This window comes from Hoplias malabaricus, chromosome 15, assembly GCF_029633855.1.
Source record: "Hoplias malabaricus isolate fHopMal1 chromosome 15, fHopMal1.hap1, whole genome shotgun sequence".
In the NCBI taxonomy this organism is placed as follows: Eukaryota; Metazoa; Chordata; class Actinopteri; order Characiformes; family Erythrinidae; genus Hoplias; species Hoplias malabaricus.
Window position 1 is genome coordinate 23,601,591 of NC_089814.1, and position 20,541 is coordinate 23,622,131.

At 38.9% G+C, this 20,541-nt stretch overlaps 2 protein-coding genes across 2 annotated transcripts; one reads left to right on the plus strand and one right to left on the minus strand.

Annotated features, from left to right (window-relative positions):
* Positions 1-6,533: 6,533 nt before the first annotated feature.
* Positions 6,534-10,248, plus strand: rpl35 (ribosomal protein L35). Its single transcript, XM_066646520.1, has 4 exons — positions 6,534-6,638; positions 7,632-7,768; positions 8,166-8,247; positions 9,570-10,248. Exons 1-4 carry the CDS (start codon positions 6,636-6,638, stop codon positions 9,717-9,719), a joined length of 372 nt encoding a protein of 123 aa, XP_066502617.1. The 5' UTR covers positions 6,534-6,635; the 3' UTR covers positions 9,720-10,248.
* Positions 10,249-10,409: 161 nt separating this feature from the next.
* Positions 10,410-16,157, minus strand: wdr38 (WD repeat domain 38). The gene is made up of 9 exons (XM_066646519.1): positions 16,089-16,157; positions 13,772-13,892; positions 13,582-13,698; positions 13,286-13,383; positions 12,346-12,423; positions 12,077-12,199; positions 11,712-11,864; positions 11,579-11,626; positions 10,410-11,395 (listed from the first exon to the last, which is right to left on the minus strand). Exons 1-9 carry the CDS (start codon positions 16,155-16,157, stop codon positions 11,285-11,287), a joined length of 918 nt encoding a protein of 305 aa, XP_066502616.1. The 3' UTR covers positions 10,410-11,284.
* Positions 16,158-20,541: the final 4,384 nt, after the last annotated feature.

Here is a 20,541-nt window from a genome sequence, read left to right on the forward strand (position 1 = left end):
AGCCTGGGGTGTCTTGGGGTAATTGCCTAATAGCAGCAAATTTCTTTGACAGATTAAGCAAAGCCACAAGGAGCTGCTGCCTTTGCCAAAAAATAATAAATAAATAAATAAAATTATATATATATATATATATACCGTAAAATATATAGTCATAAAGTCAGGAAAGCACACAATCAGGTTTCCTCTGCAAGCAATGCTATTTTAAGTAGTGCATTAGTTGCTTTTGAATTTGTTAACAGGAAAAAAAATTTTCAACAGGAGATCAGTTAAGGTTTTTTTTTTATTTATTTATTGTCTTCCCTCTTTACAACACAATGTATGAACTCCCTATAACTGACCATTTCCTTCTCTCATTTAATGTTAGACTCCCTCTCTCCATCAATAAGCTTCCCCGCCGCAATATTAAGGACATTGATTTAGATTCTCTCTCCTCCAGCACTTACTTCCTCATGGACAGTCGTAATTTAAACACCCCTGATGAGCTGGTTTCACACTACAACACCGGACTTAATTCTTTGCTCAACTCCCTTGCTCCGCTAAAAAACAGGTCTGTTACATTCTCTCGTTCTGCCCCCCTGATTTACTCCTGAAATTTGGCTCATGAAAGCCAAAGGTCGGCAACTTGATCGGCTGCACAGGAAAACTTGTCTAACTGTTCTCAAAGACATCTACAATAATCAAATGTTACGCTACAAGGACTGTATTACTCAAACCAAATCTGCATGTTACACTGGTATAATCTCAGCTAATGAAGGTAACACCAAATCACTCTTTTCTCTGTGTAAGAATATCACCCAAGCTCCAGACTCTCTACCATCTCATCTGTGTTCTACTACTTTTTGTAATTCACTCATGACATTCTTTGATGAAAAAATCCAGAAGATTCACCAGCATCTCAGTTTACTACCCACCTCCTGTATCAACTCTGAACTTCCTCCTCCTGCTCATTCTTTCTCCTTCTTTCAGCTTCCTTCCACTTTGGAAATCTCAGATATCATCCAAGCCATCCACCTGTCAGCTGGACCCTCTCCCCACAGTTTTGGTTAAAGCCTGTCTTCCTTCTCTAATCTCTTTCATCTCTGCCATCATTCACTCCTCTTTTTCCACTGGAACTGATCCTGCATCTTTCAAAACTGCTGTAATAACTCCAATCCTGAAAAAAACATTTTCCCACCAATTTCAATAACTTATGTCCAATTTCAAATTTACCCTTCATTTCCAAAATTCTTGAGAATATAGTCGCGTCTCAACTTCATACTCATCTATTTCAAAACAAACTGTATGAACAGTTCCAATCTGGCTTCCGCCCTCTCCATAGCACTGAAACTGCTCTCATAAAAATCACTAATGACCTCCTAATGGCAGCTGATTCTGGTTTACTCTCCATCCATATCCTCCTTGACCTGAGTGCAGCATTTGACACTATCTGTCACACCACCCTCCTCAATAGACTATCCTCCATTGGTATCACTCAGATTCCTCTAAACTGGTTCAAATCATTCCTCTCCAGCCACACTCGGTACATTCAGCTCAAAACTTTCACTTCCCAGCCTTCTTCTGTCACTTCAGGTGTGCCCCAGGGCTCCATCCTGGGGTCCCTCCTCTTCATCATTTATCTCCTTCCCGTTGGCCATATCTTTCGTAAGTTCAACATTAGTTTCCAATGTCACGTGGATGACACCCAGCTTTACCTTGCCTGTAAACCCACTTCCAACCTCCCACCCCTTACTGACTGCTTTTCTCTTAACATTCTCTTGACAATTGTTCTGTTCACCCCTCCCCACAAGTAAAGAGTCTGGGTGTCGTCCTCGACAGTACACTTTCATTTCAATCTCATATTAATAACATCACCCGGTCTGCCTACTTCCATCTTCGTAACATCAACCGTCTCCGCATACCACTGCCATCCTTGTCCAAAGTCTTGTAACTGCCCGCCTTGATTATTGCAACTCCCTTTTTGACATTACCCACAAATCTCTCCATAAGCTTCAACTGGTCCAGAACTCAGCTGCCCATATCATCACTAGAACCCCCTCCATCCACCACATCACTCCGGTTTTGCAACAGCTCCACTGGCTACCGGTCAAGTTCTGCATTGATTACAAAATCCTTCTGCTAACATTCAAGGCTATGCACAATCTTTCCCCACCATATCTTTCCAATCTCTTCCATGTTGTTACTCCCTCTCGTACCCTCAGATCCTCCTCCTCCATTCATTTGACTGTTCCCCCTGCCTTGCTTCTATGGGGAGTAGAGCTCTCAGCCCATCTGCTCCCCAGCTCTGGAACACTTTACCCACCGACATACGGAACATAAACTCACTCTCACAATTTAAGTTATCACTAAAAACCCACCTGTTCAAGATTGCCTTTTTCATTTGAATGACTCAATTGCATTGTTTATTTTTAAACTTTGTATACATGTCATGGAAATGAGCAACTAATACGAAATGAGACTTAAAGTGGTCTTTGAGTAACCTTTATTGAGAGCAGCTAAAAGAATGCACTAACTCCCTACTCTGGCTGTTGTGCTGGCTGCGGCACTGGCTGTTGTGCTCTGGGTGGGGCGGCGTTGAGATCGGGATTGGCCACCTTAAGAGAGACACACAGAGGTTTGTTTCGTATCAGCCCCCTCCCTTCTTTGCTTCCATCTGTTTTTGTTTTTCTTCCCTGGAGTGAGCTTCAATTAACCACATCTCCGTTGCCTCCAACATATCATTTTTACACTTTTCCCACAACTTCCTGGTTTTCTTATCCTTAGGAGTCTCTGTTAATTTCTTTTTAAAGGCATGCAACCTTTTTACACTTAATGTTCCCAACTCAGGAAACCCATAACAACTGACCCATATTACCATGTACTTCAAGGAAGCTTCACCATAATGCTTTCGCATATCTTAACACATAGATGAGGTCCACGTTGAAGGCACATGGGCCCATTTACTACTTTGGGATCCCGCTGGTATTGGTATTGATCAATACTCGTGGAAAAAGATCGATACTAAAGCTTTTTTCTCTCTCGCTGTTCTCCCGCTAAAGTCTATGGGTGTATGTCGTTATTTTTGTGCCACAATTCTGCATGCGCGTATATTTAGAGCGAGCAAGAAGTTTTCTGCGCGCGCGGATATTTTGAGCGAGCAAGAAGGTTTTTGAGAGCGCGCACAGATATTTTAAACGAGCAAGGACATTTCTTGAACGCACACTACAACCTACACATCTTGCTCTCCTGTCCTACGCGCAATGTCTCTGACCCGCGCACTCGCTCCACACTTACAGTCATTACAATGTGCCTCGGTTTCAGCCAATCAGAAACGTCAAATGACAAAGGTAATTTCTGATTGGACGGCTTGACCGCCAAGTGGGAAGGACATACAGGCCGGAGACCAGTAAATAACTTTCTAAAGGAAGCTTAATACTGCAGTTAAAAAACTGTTCATGTAGAGAGAGGAAGGCAGGTTTAAATCAACCCACCTGAGCAACCCTCCTGAGTTTTACACACACACACACACACACAAAAAAAACACGGAACAAATAAGTTTTAACTCTGGAAAGCTCTGTTGAGTTTATCAGAAAAAGACCAAAAAAAAAAAAGAAATTCCAGAAAGATTTCACAGACCAGATGGGTTCAGTTCACCCTCCTTTCATTCCCCTGTATGTTATTAAGGCTACATGCATTGCTTTGCCAATATTTACGGCAAACAAACTGAAATACTCTTTTGCTATACCTAAATTGTGAAGCATAGTTAAATCAAATACACACTAATATATGCAGGTGTGCGTTACTACTAGTGATGGGAATTTCGGCTCTTTTGGGGGAGCCGGCTCTTTTGGTTCTTTGTTTTATCACTTATTTCCACTGGTACAGAACAATATTACCTACATTTTACATGACTATATGGAAAAATATTATTGTTTAATATTAAAAATAATAAATAGTGTTGCAATGGCCAATTGTTTTTATGGCTGTCTTGTCATAACTCACTGATTGCACTCACACATTCTATTGTATAAATAACTGGATTTTATATAACTGGAAATAAAATAAAAAATCACTTGTAAACTCTGAAGTATAGCCAATGGAACCCAAAAGTTAGGTATTACAAAATAGCTTATTAAATTAAATAATCATCCATTACTGATTAATAAAATAAACAAATACAGTGGAACCTCTACTTATGAACGCCTATACTAACGAACTTTCCAAGATACAAACCAGGCATTTGAATATTTTTTGCCTCCACCAACAACCCATGACTCTAGAAACGAACTCGAGCCTCTGCCGAGCCGGCAGATGGAAATGGCCACTGATCCCAATAGACGAGTCTCCCAGCGCAGCCAGACTTGAGTCATTGACCCGTTTTCTCTCGTTTTCTTGACCCTCGAGCTTTTAAGATTAGCAAATTGTAGTTTTAGCAATTTAGCATTAGTATAAATGTCAGACATTGAAATTCGTGCTAAATTAAGCCGTATCTACGCTTCGTCTCCCCACATTCACTCGCCTACTCTCCGTTATTCCACCCACCCCCCACCTCCCGTCATACAGCCAGTGCCTGTGTTACTCCTCCAGCCAGTCGTTTATTACTGTTACTACTGTATTTCTTTTTTATTTTTAGTAATGCTACATGTATTTTTTTACTAATTTGAGAGTTTTGTAAACATATATCAGTGCAAAAAGGGTGACTTTCGGGGTGGGCTGGAAAAATAATGTAATGTAATGTTTACTCAAGAAACAAACTTTTCTACTTACGAACCGGGTCACGGAACAGATCAAGTTCGTAAGTAGAGGTTCCACTGTATTCTGCAAAGTGCAAAACAGCAGTATTCAACGGTAGTGATTAAAACAACCACAACTGTCAACAAACTTTTAACTGATTTAACATTTTCTTCAACTATTTTTTGGAAGGCAGATTGGCATTCAGGAAAACCAAGTGTCTCAGCTTTGCTTGTTGTTCTCTAATTGGTTGAATGACAAGCCTTAGAAAAAAATGGCTCGGTCTTAGACGGGAACCGGCTCTCATCGTTCACTTACAAGAGCCGGCTCTTTGAACCGGTTCGTTCGCGACCGACACATCACTAGTTACTACATTACAGAGTTATAGCCAACAGAATTCTGAATAGCTAACCGCAAGCTAACTTTATTGCAGTATTAAACTTCCTTTAGGACGTTATACAGATTTAAGCATTACACATTCAACTAGCCCTGTATGTTAATAACTACCTATCTATATAGAATTTACAGTACTTTCTATTACTAATAAAGTAGTTTCAGTACCATTTACTGTCGTTGCTAGCACTAATTTACACTATGTACATTGTTTTTAGCACATTAGCTCTCTACAATGCTGCCAATTCAATGAATATAAAATAAAATGACTGGCTGTGGTGTACTGGTCTGTTGCCGTACAGAGGGCATTGTCAGATTTCTCCCTAACCATAACCTCCCACTCGCCGGTATCCGCCTATTTACCGGTCTCCGGCCTGTATGTCCTTCCCACTTGGTAGACAAGCCATCCAATCAGAAATTACCTTTGTCATTTGAAGTTTATGATTCTGAATCTGAGGCACTTTGTAATGGCTGTAAGTGTGGAGCGAGTGCACAGAAAGGTCAAAAATATCCACGCACACAGAAAACTTCTTGCTCGCTCAAAATATCCATGCGCGCGTGCAGAATTGTGACACAAAAATGGGTAAGTCAGCAGAGCAGGCGCAACTAGTGATTCATTGAGCACATGTTTGTAAAAGAAACACACACATTTAAAATTTCCCTTCACAATACTTTTGTGCTTTTCTGTATTATTTATTTTATTGTTTACTTTGTACTCTTTGTAAGGTGTCCTTGAGTGACAGAAAGGCACCTATGAAATAAAATTGATTATTATTATTGTTATTATTATTATTATTATTATACACTTCAATGAACTGTGGGTCAGAAGCCTACCCAGAATCATTGGGCGCAAGACAGGAACACACCCGACAGGAGGGGCACCCGTTTTTTGCAGGGCAACACACACACTCACATTTACACCTAAACACTTTTGAGTAGCCATCCCCCTACCAACGTATGTGTTTGGACTGTGGGAGGAACAATTGAACACACCAATCTCCACACAGAGAGTCACCCAGAGCTGTGACAGCGACACTACCTGTTGCACCAGTGTGCCACCTGGGTATATTACATACATTTTAAATAAATGTATACACATTATATATTTGTAGGTATTCGTTTACTTAAATAGGGATTACAGACAAAATAATAATAAATGTGGTTATTATTATACATTAATTTACATGCCATTTAAAATACATGTTAATACATAACCTTTAAAAAAGTAAGCTATGCCCTTTAGTATATATATTGTATTCTAAAGTATATAGTATATTATAAAATATATATAATAAACATTACAAAATATACTCCTTTATACAGAAGTATACATAATATATATTAGTACATATACCCCCTTTAAAAATATTTATAATATAGTACATTAGTACATGCTATGTGTTTGGCATCGATGTAGTTCAATGTTTTCACGTGTACCCCCCTCTCCCAGAAGAGAATGGAACATTCCGCTGTGACCCGGTAGAAGTGCGCGCGCCTCCTTTTGTCGTTCCTTTCCTGTGGCGGCCATCGACAAAATGGTGAGGTGTTTAATTTAAGCTTGTGAATCTAACGCCATCTAAGCGATTTTATAGCGAGAAACAGTCTAAGCTGATCTTTGGATATAGTTTAATATCTTCCCGAGCCTCTCAGTGCAGTATTTTGAGCAGTGATGCTGAAGTTATACATTAATTTGGTTCCTAAACGTTCCCTTGTCGGGAGCCGGGGAAGTTAATAATCTCTGTGTGTCTTAAAGAGTAATAAAGAACACTCCAGCCTAAAAAGATAGGGAGAGAAACAGGTCGAGTGCTTAAATAATTTAATACGTTTTTATTTTGAGGCTTTGGGCTTCTTGTTGGCGAGTTAATGTAGTCATTGCGTAGCATTGCTTCAACACGAGCCAAAGCCTAGGTGTTGGTGTCAAAAGGGAATTAAACCAACTCTTACAAATTGCAGCATAATTTAGTCTGTAAGATGTAAACCATTGAAAACTTTGACTTTAAATTGTTAATCATGAGGTACCCTACAGCATTTTTGTAGTGTTGAGAGGAATCGAGTCGCACATTTATTTAAAGCAAAATACTCTCCTGAAAAGTGTTGCATGAAATAGGAAGGTGTTCACTGATTACTCACTGCATGTTTCCCTACAAGCTGAATTAGTTCAGAAAAGACAAAACATCAAATATGTGAATTTAGAGACGTCACAATTATAGTTGTGGAGTAATTAGCTAGTTATGATTTGGAGCAGAACATAATGACTGGTTACGTTGTAATTAATTATGCAGGAATTGAGAAATTGGCGAATTTGCATTTTTAACACAGCTAATCAGATCTCTAATACAGTAAAGAGCCAACGTGGGTCCTACTTGAAAATGGGTTGGTGATTTAGACATGCTGGAAGTGAGCATCTCCATGTTTCTTAGTTTTTCTGTGTAGTGAAGGAAAAAATTCCTCAGTTCAGCTTTAATAAATGTTTATAACAAATGCTCAGATGATCCCTCAAGTGATCAGAGATGAACATGTTCTGTGTTCAGGCAAAGATCAAGGCCAGAGATCTGCGTGGTAAGAAGAAGGAGGAGCTGCTGAAGCAGCTGGACGATCTGAAGGTGGAACTGTCCCAGCTTCGTGTTGCTAAAGTCACCGGCGGGGCTGCCTCCAAACTCTCAAAGATGTGAGTGTTGAGCCGTTTATTGGTCTAACCCAGCCAGCGGGTGCTAAATTATGGAATTTATAGTACTGTTGGTAAAACGTAATTAGACTTTTTGTTTCAGCTGATGTTTGTATTTAAACATGCTCTGGAAGAACAAAATGTCAGATCACATGGATATAATATCTGCGTGCTATAGATTTTAATAAGTCTTTAGAGATGCATGTTTGCATTTAGCGGTAATGTTAATTTAGGAAGGCTCATTCGTGATTTCTGAAGTCACCTTATCAGCTAAGTTATTAGCCCACAGTTCCTATAGATTCCAATCCTCATGTGTTCTTCACATTTCTCTACCCAGGCTTAAGTTGATATTGTTTAATTACCTGTACTTATGATTCCTTGTTTCCTAAATTCCACTCAGCCGTGTGGTGCGCAAGTCCATCGCCAGAGTCCTTACTGTCATCAACCAGACACAGAAGGAGAATCTGAGGAAGTTCTACAAGGTGAGTTTGTGGATCTCCATGTAGTTGTAAACTCAAGGATGTAGAACAGTAGGTGCTCCTGTTTTTAGTGACTTTTGGGTTATCCTTGTACAACACCAGTACAGGTTTATCCTGAGTTCATCATTGGTTTCTTAATGGGCAAGTCTGTCTACAATGAGAGGAAATAATTTTGGAGTTGTGTATGTCTACCACACATCCTGCTTGGTCCAATATCCTTGGTCATGATTTACTATTTCAAAAATGTCTGACACAAATGTGCGCACAAGAGGCAGGCCTGAGAAAGCACTGCCTTGTAATTCGTCTAGTCCACTGCAGCAGCATCTTGCCTTTAAAACATAAAGCCTTCCTTGGTGCTTGGTTTATCATCTGCTGTCCAGTTACACCACTGGAGTTTCACTTCAACGACTCGTTCTCAGCTTCTACCAGCTTCCTCTTAATCAGAGTCCATGAAAATTTGAGACAATCTAATGAAACCTCAAGAAACGTGACCCAAATCTAATATGCTAAACTTTAATACCTCTGCTTTAGTGTTGTGGTGCTGTGCTCTTATGAACATCTAGCTCCTAATAAACATACATAATAACAGCAGCTATTTTTGAGTTTGAATAGACATGCTATTATAACAGTTACATATCCTGGGTTTTAGGGAATGCTAGTTTTGTCAAGTAGATGTTTAAGAATTTGGACTGCAGTGAAAACATGACTATTTCAAAAGCTGGAGGACATTCGGAGCACGTTTATTCCAGGTCAGATGTGATCAGATGATGGAACTATAGTCATTGAGCAAGATGATCACCCAGCGCTTCTCCCATGTCTGTGGAGACAGTGTGAAAGCTATCTTGCTAAAGTAACTTGGGCTGCTCACTGCAGAGGACCTCTGTGCCATTGATCTGCTGTGGGCAGCCTACACTGTACTCCAAATTGGCCGGATAACAGTATGGCTGTGTGATATTGCAAAAAAAATCTAAACATTCAAGTGTGTGTAGGGTGGGGATTGGTGTTTTAATCCACAAAACAGGATTTCTCAATTTAGCTAGATATCTGAAGCCTAAATTCAACCTGTCAGATTGGAAGAGTTGCATGGCCATTTTTATGGATAATGTTGGCTTAGGTTATGTGGCTGACTTTGTGGAATACCCCAGATTTGATGGATAAGTGTGGGAATCGAACATATATTGCTCTGATGATTGAAGAAGTGTCTCTAGTCAACATGTGCATGGTATACTGTTAGCTATGCAATTACCATTCGTGTGCTTATCAAACTGAATTAGACACGTGACTCAGCAGTCCTCTGACATTTTTCCTCCTCTTGTACCTTCCAGGGAAAGAAGTACAAGCCTCTGGACCTTAGGCCCAAGAAGACTCGTGCCATTCGCCGACAGCTGACCAAGCACGAGCAGAGCCTCATGACCAAGAAAATGCAGAGGAAATCCCGCCTGTATTCCATCCGCAAATTCGCTGTCAAGGCCTAAGGCTGTACTGTTTGTTTTTCTCCACTTCAATAAAACACCCAACCCTTGGACAAAATTCACTCTGGTATGTCTTTGTCACAAAGAGGATACATTTCTGTCTGCTGCACCTGTAACACAGGACCAACTCCTGTTAAAATACAAACTAACTTGCTGGTACTGAATCTTGTGCATGTGGTGTGTGCTTCTTAGTCAGACCAGCAATATGTTTTGAGTACAGAAATGTTTGTTTCCTGTGAACTGTATTTTCTGAAACTCTTTAACTTGGATTCCTTCTTTTGAAATTATTTACATTTTAAAATAGACTTTCTGGAAGGACAGGTGTATAAATTTAATTTTGGTCATCCTGGAGATACATAGTAATATGTATAAAGCAGCTACACACAAACAAGAATTGTCCATAAAAGGTCAAAATAGTTAGCTTCATTCAAAACCATATTTGGTTTGATTAAATTCATGCTCAAAGAACAGTTGGAATAAACTGTTTACTGTACTCAGTCTAAACTTTAAGTAGAATTAAATGCTGCACGTGGGTTTTTCAAAACTTTCAACAATCTTGGATACTTTTGATACCAAATAACAACATAATATTTCCAAGCCAGATCTTTAAAAGCTCAAATTTGATCCAGTTTGACATTTCAAAAGGTGTATCAGACTGGATCAAGTTTCAAATTTTTAAAATTGCACACTGGGTAAAGTTTGTGAGCCTTTAAAACACTTCTCAGTTGTCATCTACTGGATACATTTATCAGCTTCCAGGTCAATGATTTCAACCAAGAGTGGAAGAGGGGGTAATTTATTTTCAAATATTTGGCTTCTACGAGGCAGATTTTTAAATTATCTGATAAAATTAAAGTGATCTTGTGTTAAATTGAAAAATGGTTTCTCCAACATGTTTTTATTTATTTTTTTGCTGAAAATTTGGGTCTTGATGTAATAATACAATTGAAAAATGCTCCAATAGTATATTTTAAAATTAAGCAGAAATGTTGCTTTTATACCAAATGTATAAAATTATATATTTTTATCCCAAATGGGATTATTTTTAATCTGACATGGAGCTTATTACAGCTGGACCAACAAACATAAGGCAGAGGATGCACTTTCTACATAAATTACAGAATAAAACTTAAAATGAGAGTTAAAACACTAATAAAATCATTACTTAAACTTGCACGTAAAAAAAAAAATCCATTCTAAAATTTAACACAAGTGATTACTTTTATTTAAATTTGTTGGAAATAGTATTTTTCACCATATATATATCATTCTAAAATAATATAACAGTTGTCCAGCAGATGGCAATCTCAGATTGTTTTTGCTTTTTCAAAACATTTTCAGACGGGATAAAGTTGGTCCAAATCTCGCAAAATTTTATTTATCCTGTCTGAAAAAGCTTGGACCACATCTGAGATTAATTGGATCCTTGATAGGAGGAATGAAGTTTTCAAATGTTCCGTCAATGAGACTGTTCTCCACATCAGTTCTGAAAGTGCTCCGCTGCTGGTTGTCAGAACTGTATTAGACTTATTTTCCATGATGATGCTTGTCCTCTTTTTTTCCACCTCTTATTTATCATCTTTAACTTCCTCTTCTCTGAGATCCAGCTGCTCAGAGCCGGTGGTCAGTAGAGCACCACTGGGGCTGAACACACACCCATATGCCGAGTCTTTATGCCCCTTAAACAAATACACAAAGAGTTGTTGCTGTTTGTTTTATAATGTACATTATTTATAGTGCCTAGTACTTGCCTGTTCAGTGCTGTGAGATGTCTGATTTGCTAATACTCTCACTAAACAACCATACTGTCCATTCATGGCATACAGCACATTACTTGGTCAATTTGTAAACATCTAACTTACCTGTAAACACTTAATACATTTGCCATTGGCCATGTCCCATATTTTCACCTGTGAGAGCCAGAAATATATAACAAGGGTCAATTACTGCCAACATTCTATCTAAGCTTGTGTGTGTATATGTGTGTTTTCTCACCCTGTCCCCTTCAGCAGTGGATGCCAACAATAATCCATCTCTGGAGAAAGTCACACACCTGACCCACACACGCTCCACCCCACCCAAAACAAACACACACTGTCTTCTCTTTGATGACCACACCCGCACTGTTCCATCCCAGGACCCCGATGCCTGAAAAACACACCAACACTTTGTTCAAAGTAGAAACTTGGTGCTCACACTCTTCCCAGCAATGTCAAGTCAATATATATATTTTTTTAAATCCGATTTTACACCAAAACTTACAATTGATGAGAATATTTACAGGTATCTGTGTGTGTGGGTGTATTTTTTAATTAAAGGTTAATATTAGAGTTTACTCGGGTTTGAAGTTTGAGCCTCACCAGCATCCCAGTGGTAGAGAAGCAGAGGCAGGCAACATTTCCCTGATGCCCATTTAGTGTTACAACTTCCTCTGTATCGCAGAGACTCCACAATTTCACTGAGCCATCCCAAGAACCTGTGGCCTGGATACAGAACCCCACACATACACACAGACATGTTGAAAACAAGTCTCTGATATAGTCTGTTACATCCACGGCACTGGGTGTTAAGTGTTTTAGGTTTGGTGTTTACTATATATCTGTCTGCATTTGTGTTGTGACAGCCCCACCAGAATCGAGTTTGTAGAGAACACACTGCTCTGAACTGCAGCAGTATGGCCCTGGAACTCCCTCAGCTTCAGCCCAGTCTGGAAACAGCAACAAAATATTTTCTCACTTCAAACCACAATAGAACAACATGTTTAAAACCACCTGTTTAGAACCCGGTCATAATGGTACATATATTTTGCTCTAATAATTAATAATAATCTAATTAATAATATTTAGAGACCCCTGTGATTAACTGAGAGGCCTGTTGATCATTATTTAGCAAACAGTCCATTGGCTAATATTCATCTGTTCCCCCTGAATAGTGGTGGTATCTGATTGGATAATCCTTCCCTGTGCTTTGTTTTGAGGTGTCTTGATTGGTTAATCCTTCCCTGTTCAATGCTTTAAGACGCAGTGGTTTTCAAATTGTTGTATGCGTACCCTATAGTCTATTGAAGCACATTATATTGTTCTTCAGGTTTTTTTTTTATTTTAAAATGCTTATTTCCCCAAACTTCTAAATGTTCCCATAAATGTATAATTATGTTTAAATCCTTCAGTTTAAGCCTAACTGTTTATATTCGCTCTATATTTGTTAGTAATTATTTTAGAACAACTTTGTGTAATGCATGCAAATTACAAATTTTCAAGGACTGATAGGAGGTATTTGGAGCCTCTGATTTGATAATAGGGGGTACTTGGTCTAAAAAGTTTGAGAGCCACTGCTTTAAGCCATGGGTCACCAGTCTTATCCAAAAAGGGCTGGTGTGGCAGCAGGTTTTCATTCCAGTTAGTAGGAACACACCTAATTCTACTTGTCTGATCAACTAGTCTCCTTCTCTAAACAGTTACACAGGGTTTGCTACTGTTGGGTTGGAATGAAAACCTGCAGCCACACCAACCCTTTGTGAATAAGATTGGTAACCCATGCTTTAAGGTGTCTGATTGCACAGTACACACCTGAGTGTCCCAGAGTATAGCTTTATGGTCCCATCCCCCTGATGCAAACCACTTTCCATCCACACTGAAACTGACAGTCTCAACACTCCGTGAATGGCCTAGACATGATTAGGTTGCGTCAACACAACTAACACAACACACACAAAAGTAACACAAAGCTCACAGCACATTGATTAAAATAATATAGTCTCACAAGAGGGTGGGGGGGTGTATGGGCCAGACCATGGTAGGAATCATCTAGTGTGGTCATAAATTATTAATTTATTTACTGAATTGATTGATTGATTCTAACAAACCTGTCAAAATGTGCACACGCTGAATGGTTGAAGCTCGCCAGATCACAACTGAACGGTCATGAGATGCACTGGCGAAGAATTGGCCATCCTTTGAGAACACACAACATTTCACAGGCCCTGAAACACAGCAGCACTGTCATTGAAGAAATGCTCATGGTAAACAGTCAGTAAAACAAGCTTGAGCCCAAACCTGTGTGTCCATGGGCTTTAGCCAGCAGTTTTCCACTCGCCATGTGCCACAGGTAAATCCTACCATCATCTGAACAGGTGAGGAGATTCTGACAGTCTGGAGAAAATGAACAGCAATTCACCTGAGGAGATTTAACAGCAAAATAACTAAGTCCATTCTGAGATACACCTACCTTGCTGGTCCACATTGTTGATGTAAAAAAGAGACAGTTGCTCATCAGTCACTGCACGATTTATGTTGTTTTTTCTCTAGCCCTTCATCTGTTATCACTGGACGGTGCCCTCCACTTGAAATTTAGTTGGTAAACTATTATCAGTCCAGTAATGACACTGAGGGGTTTTAAACATCCAGCAGCGCTGCTATGACTGTTCAATTTATTTTAGTGAAATACACACTAAAACACCACCACCATCACATCACTGTCACTGGAGCGCTAAGAATGATCTGTAATCCAAATCTTATGTGGTTAAATAACATGTGAAAGGGCCTAACAAGGTATGCAGAGCAACAGCAAGCATATATCGTCCCATTGGCTAAAGGTTGGTACCCTGCTGACTGTAGGCCACTGCTGGCCCCCCATGAGACTGTCCTCTGGACAAAATGTAACTAGTTTTTAATCCCCTAAAACTGATTTTAAATTCACAGAATTTTTATTCAGTAGTATAAACTAATACAAATATTACCAATAAGTATAAGGCATACATTAGGTAGACCTCATATTTAATAATTATACTGAATATGTTAAAGGAGCAAGATATTTACTGTACCTATACTGTACTCAAAATGTCAAGAGTGTGTGATCATAGATTAAGGAAACAGTCAAGGCTAAAACACTGCTGCCTCTCATAGCATTGCTGAAGCAGTATATTCTCTTTGAGAAGTGCCCAGTCCAGAGCGGAGTTCCTGTAATCCCGCCCTCTGAGGTCTTACCTGTCATCCGACCCTCTATCCAATCACAAATATTCCAAACCCACCGCGTTGCTAGTTCTACAAATATATTGTCTTGCAGCCATGAAATGACCAAGTGAACAGAGTTGATGTTATATTCTACCAGACCCAAAAGTCCGCATTGCCCTTCTAAAAATCTCCATCACCAGAGACAGACTCATCACAATGAGAGGAAATATAGGCCTTGTGTTTGAAAAGTGGAGGCAGTTTAGATGCAGGAAAACTACAGATCAGTCAGAGCTGACTAATTTCCTCCTGAACAGGTAACAGCAAATCATTTCTTTAAAAATATATAGAAGTACAAACGCCCATGTATAGATTAAAAGGAGTAAAGGCCATAGGTTATTTGTTTTATATAAAGAAAGTGAGGCATAGCGAAGTTTGAAAGGTTCGGGAATGTGTTTTGTGTGGTTTATATGAAGAAGGGGAATAACAACATGATTGAAAGGTGAAAATACCATTGTTTGTTTGTTTTAAAGGAATTGATGCAGATTCATGTGTGTCTCCATGGTGTGTGTGTTTTAATAATTTAAGGAATAAGAATTGTGTTTGAAAAGCCTGGCATATTCACTTATTTAATGTGGAACAGAGAAATCAATCTTGGTAGAACACAATATAAGCGGTTCACTAGTAGGTAGATGTTTTAGTGACATGATGTACACTTGGTCGTGTGTTTTAAATGGATAAAATGGCAAATAAGAAGTGTTTCAAAACGAGTTTTGTTTTGAAAACCTAGCGCTAGCTTTAGCTTCACATAGCTGTTTAAAGTGGAAATGAGTATTCAATAAGAAGCTGGAAAATAACGAAAATATAACTCTTAAACTGTCCCATTTAAGGTGGAACTAAATGCTTGAACACACGGGGGTTTTGTGGCAGACAGCTCTCTTCACTGTTTTGAAACTGTATTATAGTTCCGATTTTAAACGCTTGGTGTCAGTATTTCAGATTGCTCCTTTAACTTTGAATTGGGTGAAAATTATTTATAAATCTAATTAAGAAGAGAAGGTAATAAAGGAAAATCTGTCAATAAAATAACTGTCAATGGAAAAGTGCTAAAATGTGGAATTTTGTCTAAAACTCTGGAGGTCTGCCCAGACTATGCTGTGTGGAAAACACAAATGGACCTTCAACTTTCCCTCAGTGGCCCAACCGTGGTCCAATGTCTTCTTGCTATCAGGGGATGGACTACAAAGTGTATTGGAACAACTGGTGTGTGTCGCTCATGAAATGGACAATGAGATAAGACAAAATTAGGTTTTTTTATATTATGGCTATTCTATTTAGATGTAAAAACAAGACAATTATATGTAGAAAAAATGTTATTCCTATCTTTTCTGTATGCTAGAAGAAAGCAAGCATCTCCACTCACCTCTCCTTTGTGGTGTGAGAAATACTGCACTCCTGAGACTCTGAAATCCTGGCAAGGATGCCGCCACATGGCCTTTCAAGAAAAAAAGTGAGTAAACAGTATGATGTCAAATTATCATTAAAGTATTTAGCATAGAACCCATGTTGTTTCTTCAGAGTAGCACAGTTGTGTAGCTGTAGCTCTCAGTGTTTTGGTTTTGTCTCCAGAGTTACGGTCTCCTGAGCTCAATACTTGACTGTTAACTTTTAATGGAGGGTTTAATTATTCTCAAACACAGACTGACTTGAAACCAGCCTTTAACAGGCCAGTGGGGATAGAAGTGTGTTTTCCTATTCTTTGGAGGACCTGTTTAGCGATTCTTATAAATCACTGAATTCAGATATATTTCAAGCATTGATGAACACAGTTTCATGAACAGAGTTTGACAGATTCAATGTCAAGGTGTTTCAAAATGGGTTTTGTAAAGACATTGGTAATAAATAAATAATTACAGTGAGTTTGTAATGTTTCCCAGTAATATGTTGTTTAATAGGAGGTTATGTTCCCTGACCTTACAGACGATAAATGAATAAATTATTGAATGAAGGAAGGAATGATACAACTCACTTCAAAGCCACTGTATGAAATTTCCATAAACAGCTGCCTCACAAATTCCCTGTCGTGGTAAACAAATAAGCTCTATGTTTTAGAATGGCCTTGTCATTATTCTGAAGTCATTGTTATTGCAGATGATTATTGACACAGACCTTAATTAAATTACAACAGTACAAAAGTAAAGAAATTAAAAAGTAAACAGGAACATATAATAGTTAGTTCATAAAACATTCAGTTTAGTTTATGTTTTGGTAAATTTCTCTTTTATTTCTGAATTCTTTCTGAGGCCTGAAATATTTCCCTCCAGATATTTTCTCTCACTGTAGCAGCAGGCTGGAACTGGATGTTATCTTGCTGAATACAGTTTTTATCCTGTTATTTTGGCAGCATTTGTATGCTTAATCATAACACATTTCAGCAGGAGCTGATAACAGCAACACCTCTGCTTAGAAAAAAAAAACGCTTTAATGGAAATCAAGCTCAGCATCTCTGTTAACACTGCGAGGACAATGGAATGTTTGTGTAGCAGAGAACTGCTATTTTACAAGAGAAAAGGTCTTGCAAACTAAGGGCCACATGCGTCATACAGCTGTTCTAGGCCATGGGTCTGTGTACGCGTGATTGTGTGTCTGTTGTTCTTTCTCTTTGGTACTGGTTTGATTGACAAATGATTGTTTCTGATGTAATTAACTGGCAATTATTCATTAACTGACAATAAATCAGATCATGCATACAATACATCAAAATATTATTGCTATAATACAAAATTCCAGTTCTGAAATCATATGCACACTTACATTAGTGCATGCATTCACTAAATTTGGTGCAACAGCATTGGTTTTTGTTTGTATGGACCACAGAACAGAGTACAAAATTCTAATATGTGGTTATATTTAAACAAAGAGACTTGTCAGGTGGATCATTCTCAGAGCGCAAGTAGCAGACATCGTGGTGGTGTGTTAGTGTGGGTTGTGCTAATACAAGTGGATCAGGTTTTTCCTACAAAAATATTTGTAATCATGTTCTTCATAATTTAAACTTAATCTGTACTTGTTAGAAAATTAAATAAAGTTAACTACTGTTGCACTTTTGAAAAAGTTGACCAAATGGCTGGAACAAACAATGATTAATACAGATTTCCATGTTTTATTGTAACTATCAAACATATTGACACTCATTCCCAGCATGTAAAAACAAGAACATAGACCTGAAAATTATTTTTCAACACCTGCCACTGTGCATCATAGTTATTCTCAGATAACATGTGTATGTTGGGAGCACTTGAGAGCTGTTCATTCATTCATTCATTCATTCCATTTTTTCATTGTCTTTAACTGCTTATCCAATTAGGGGTCACAGTAAGTCAGGAGCCTAGCCTGAATCAATGGGTGCAAGGTTCGGACGCACCCAGGACAGGGTGGCAGTCCATCATAAGGCACCACACATTCTCTCACACACTCAAATTTATGGACACTTTTGAGTAGCCAGTTCTGTTCATTCATTTATATATTTATTTTTTCTTCGTTCATCTTCTGTAAGATTTTCATCCTGATCAGGGCCACTGTGTGTTTCCAGTTTTAGGATCATCCAGCCGCAATATAATGAGTGAGTACAGGTGCTGATGTCAGATGATTCATTCTGGATCACAAACTCCACTCCAACTCATTACAGAGGTATAGGATGTAGTTTCATCACCCCAGAAATATTAGGGCTTCATCTGTATACCTAATGCAGGGCTTTATAGCCCTCTAGCTCATTCCTGACATTGGGCATAGTGATATAGTGCTCAGGTGCAGCTACTCCAAACCATCCTATTTAACCTCATGCTTTTCTGTAGGGATTATTTACACTGAGGGTACACAACAGAACATCTGTAGCCACAGTGTGTGCACCTTAAGCAGTTCATTCTCTCATTGACCAGAGTATCAGCAAACCTCTGGACGTGTACTGTACTTGTCTGCACAGTTAACAAAAAGCAATTAATTGGGTCGTGTGAACCTAAGTTGCAGTTGCAAGGGTTGTATGATTTTCTTGGAACCTGGATTCAGAAAGGCTGAGGGACAACAGCTGCAATACTCATTCTCCAACAGGTTATCTGAAACACAGTAAGATCAGATGAGCACAGCCTTCCTGGAAACAGGGTGAGGTTGTCAAAAAATGTATGTGCGATACTTACAAGAATACAGCATTTAATTATGTTTGCTTTAGGTACCAGCATAACAACTCAGCATTCCCGACCAAACACCTACAACCCAAAATGCTGGGTCATTGCAATATCAGTGTGAGGATTGGGTGTGCTGTTCCAGTTAACACGGGTGTAGGAAGGTCACAAGACTGGTGTTGTGTGTGTAGTTTTGTAAAATATTTAGTTGAGTCTTCAGAGATAACGAGAGATGGTCCATGGAACTGTCATAACCTTCCCATCCCCCTGCAGGACATGAAAATGTCACACTGAAGAGCCTTTATCTTACGCAGATGAGAAATTTCCTTCCAACTGCAGCTCAGTGTGACTCCAAATCCCTCCTGACCTCACAAGCAAACAAGAACCTTCTGCTGGACAGAGTCTGAGTCATGAGCTTCCTCCACACCCCTGTCTGTGTGTAGTCTGCTCATTTCTGGGACACATTAGCCTGATAGAAAATATGGAGATCAGGTTTCAGTGTTATTTAACCTCTTATTTGAGCTGAGGAGCCACAGGCAATTCCACGCTTTAGCTCTTCACTGATAATTCATGGATATTCATACATTCATTCATTTTTTCATTTGTTCGTTCATTTATTCATCTCCTGATCAAGGTCTCATTGGGTCTGGAGCTCATTTAGCATTTTGGTGGCAAGACAGAAACTCACCCTGGACAGCCAATCAAACTAACAACATGTGTGTTTGAACTGTGGGAGAAAAGTGGAGCACTCAGAGGAAGCCCACACAGACAAAGGGAGGACACACCACACTCCTCATTAACAGTGACCTGAGGAGAGGATCCAGCCCAAGACCCTGGGGCCTTGCGACTGTGCGGCTGTATATTCATAGTGGATGCTGAATATTTCATAGCAGTCAGTGGATGGGCAGAGCTGGTCCAGACTTTCCTGTGGCCCAAAGATAAATTTTGATAAGAGGCCCTCCTATCTGATCTCTGAGCCAAAATGTGACAATTTTTTGTCAGTTGCACCTGACTCTCCACTAGTGCTCTCTCTTCATTAGTACTCCCCCTTTGTTGGCTTAAGAATAAACAGTCAGCCATGTACAGAAAAGCCTTAAGGGGGATAGAAGAAAAAGAAACAAACGTAGCTGTTTATACACCAGTTGGCAACTTTGTGTCACCTTAAATTATACAGTAGTTTTGTCCAGGCGCCTTTAACTGTTTCACTGTTTAAGGTGTAACGAAAACATCAAATATGCCAGTGTTCATGTGAATATTGTAGCAGCATTTAAGGTGGAACAGAAACTTTGAAGAAATCAACTTAGCACTTGGAAATAACTATGCCACTTTGTAAGGTGGAATTAAATAGTAAGCATCTTTTAAGTTTAAATGAGTACTAGACACACATCGGTATATTTTCACTTTCCGCTTCAAAGTTTGGTTGATTGTACTGTAGCACTGGCCCAAGCCAGATGTGCACAAGCAGGGATGTGGCCGATTTGGCTTCAAATCCTCTAAAAAATATATATAACAATGACATAGGTGGGGCTTGTGGAACAAGGTATTATGTCTACTATTTACTGGTCTTTCTTCTTTTTTTTTTTTTTTTTGCAAAGACAAAATATAATAAAAATATTGAAATAATATTTTATAGCGTGTAGTGAATATATAGTTAGTGGAGTGTAAACTACTTACAGTAAATCAAGTTCAGGAAGTGAA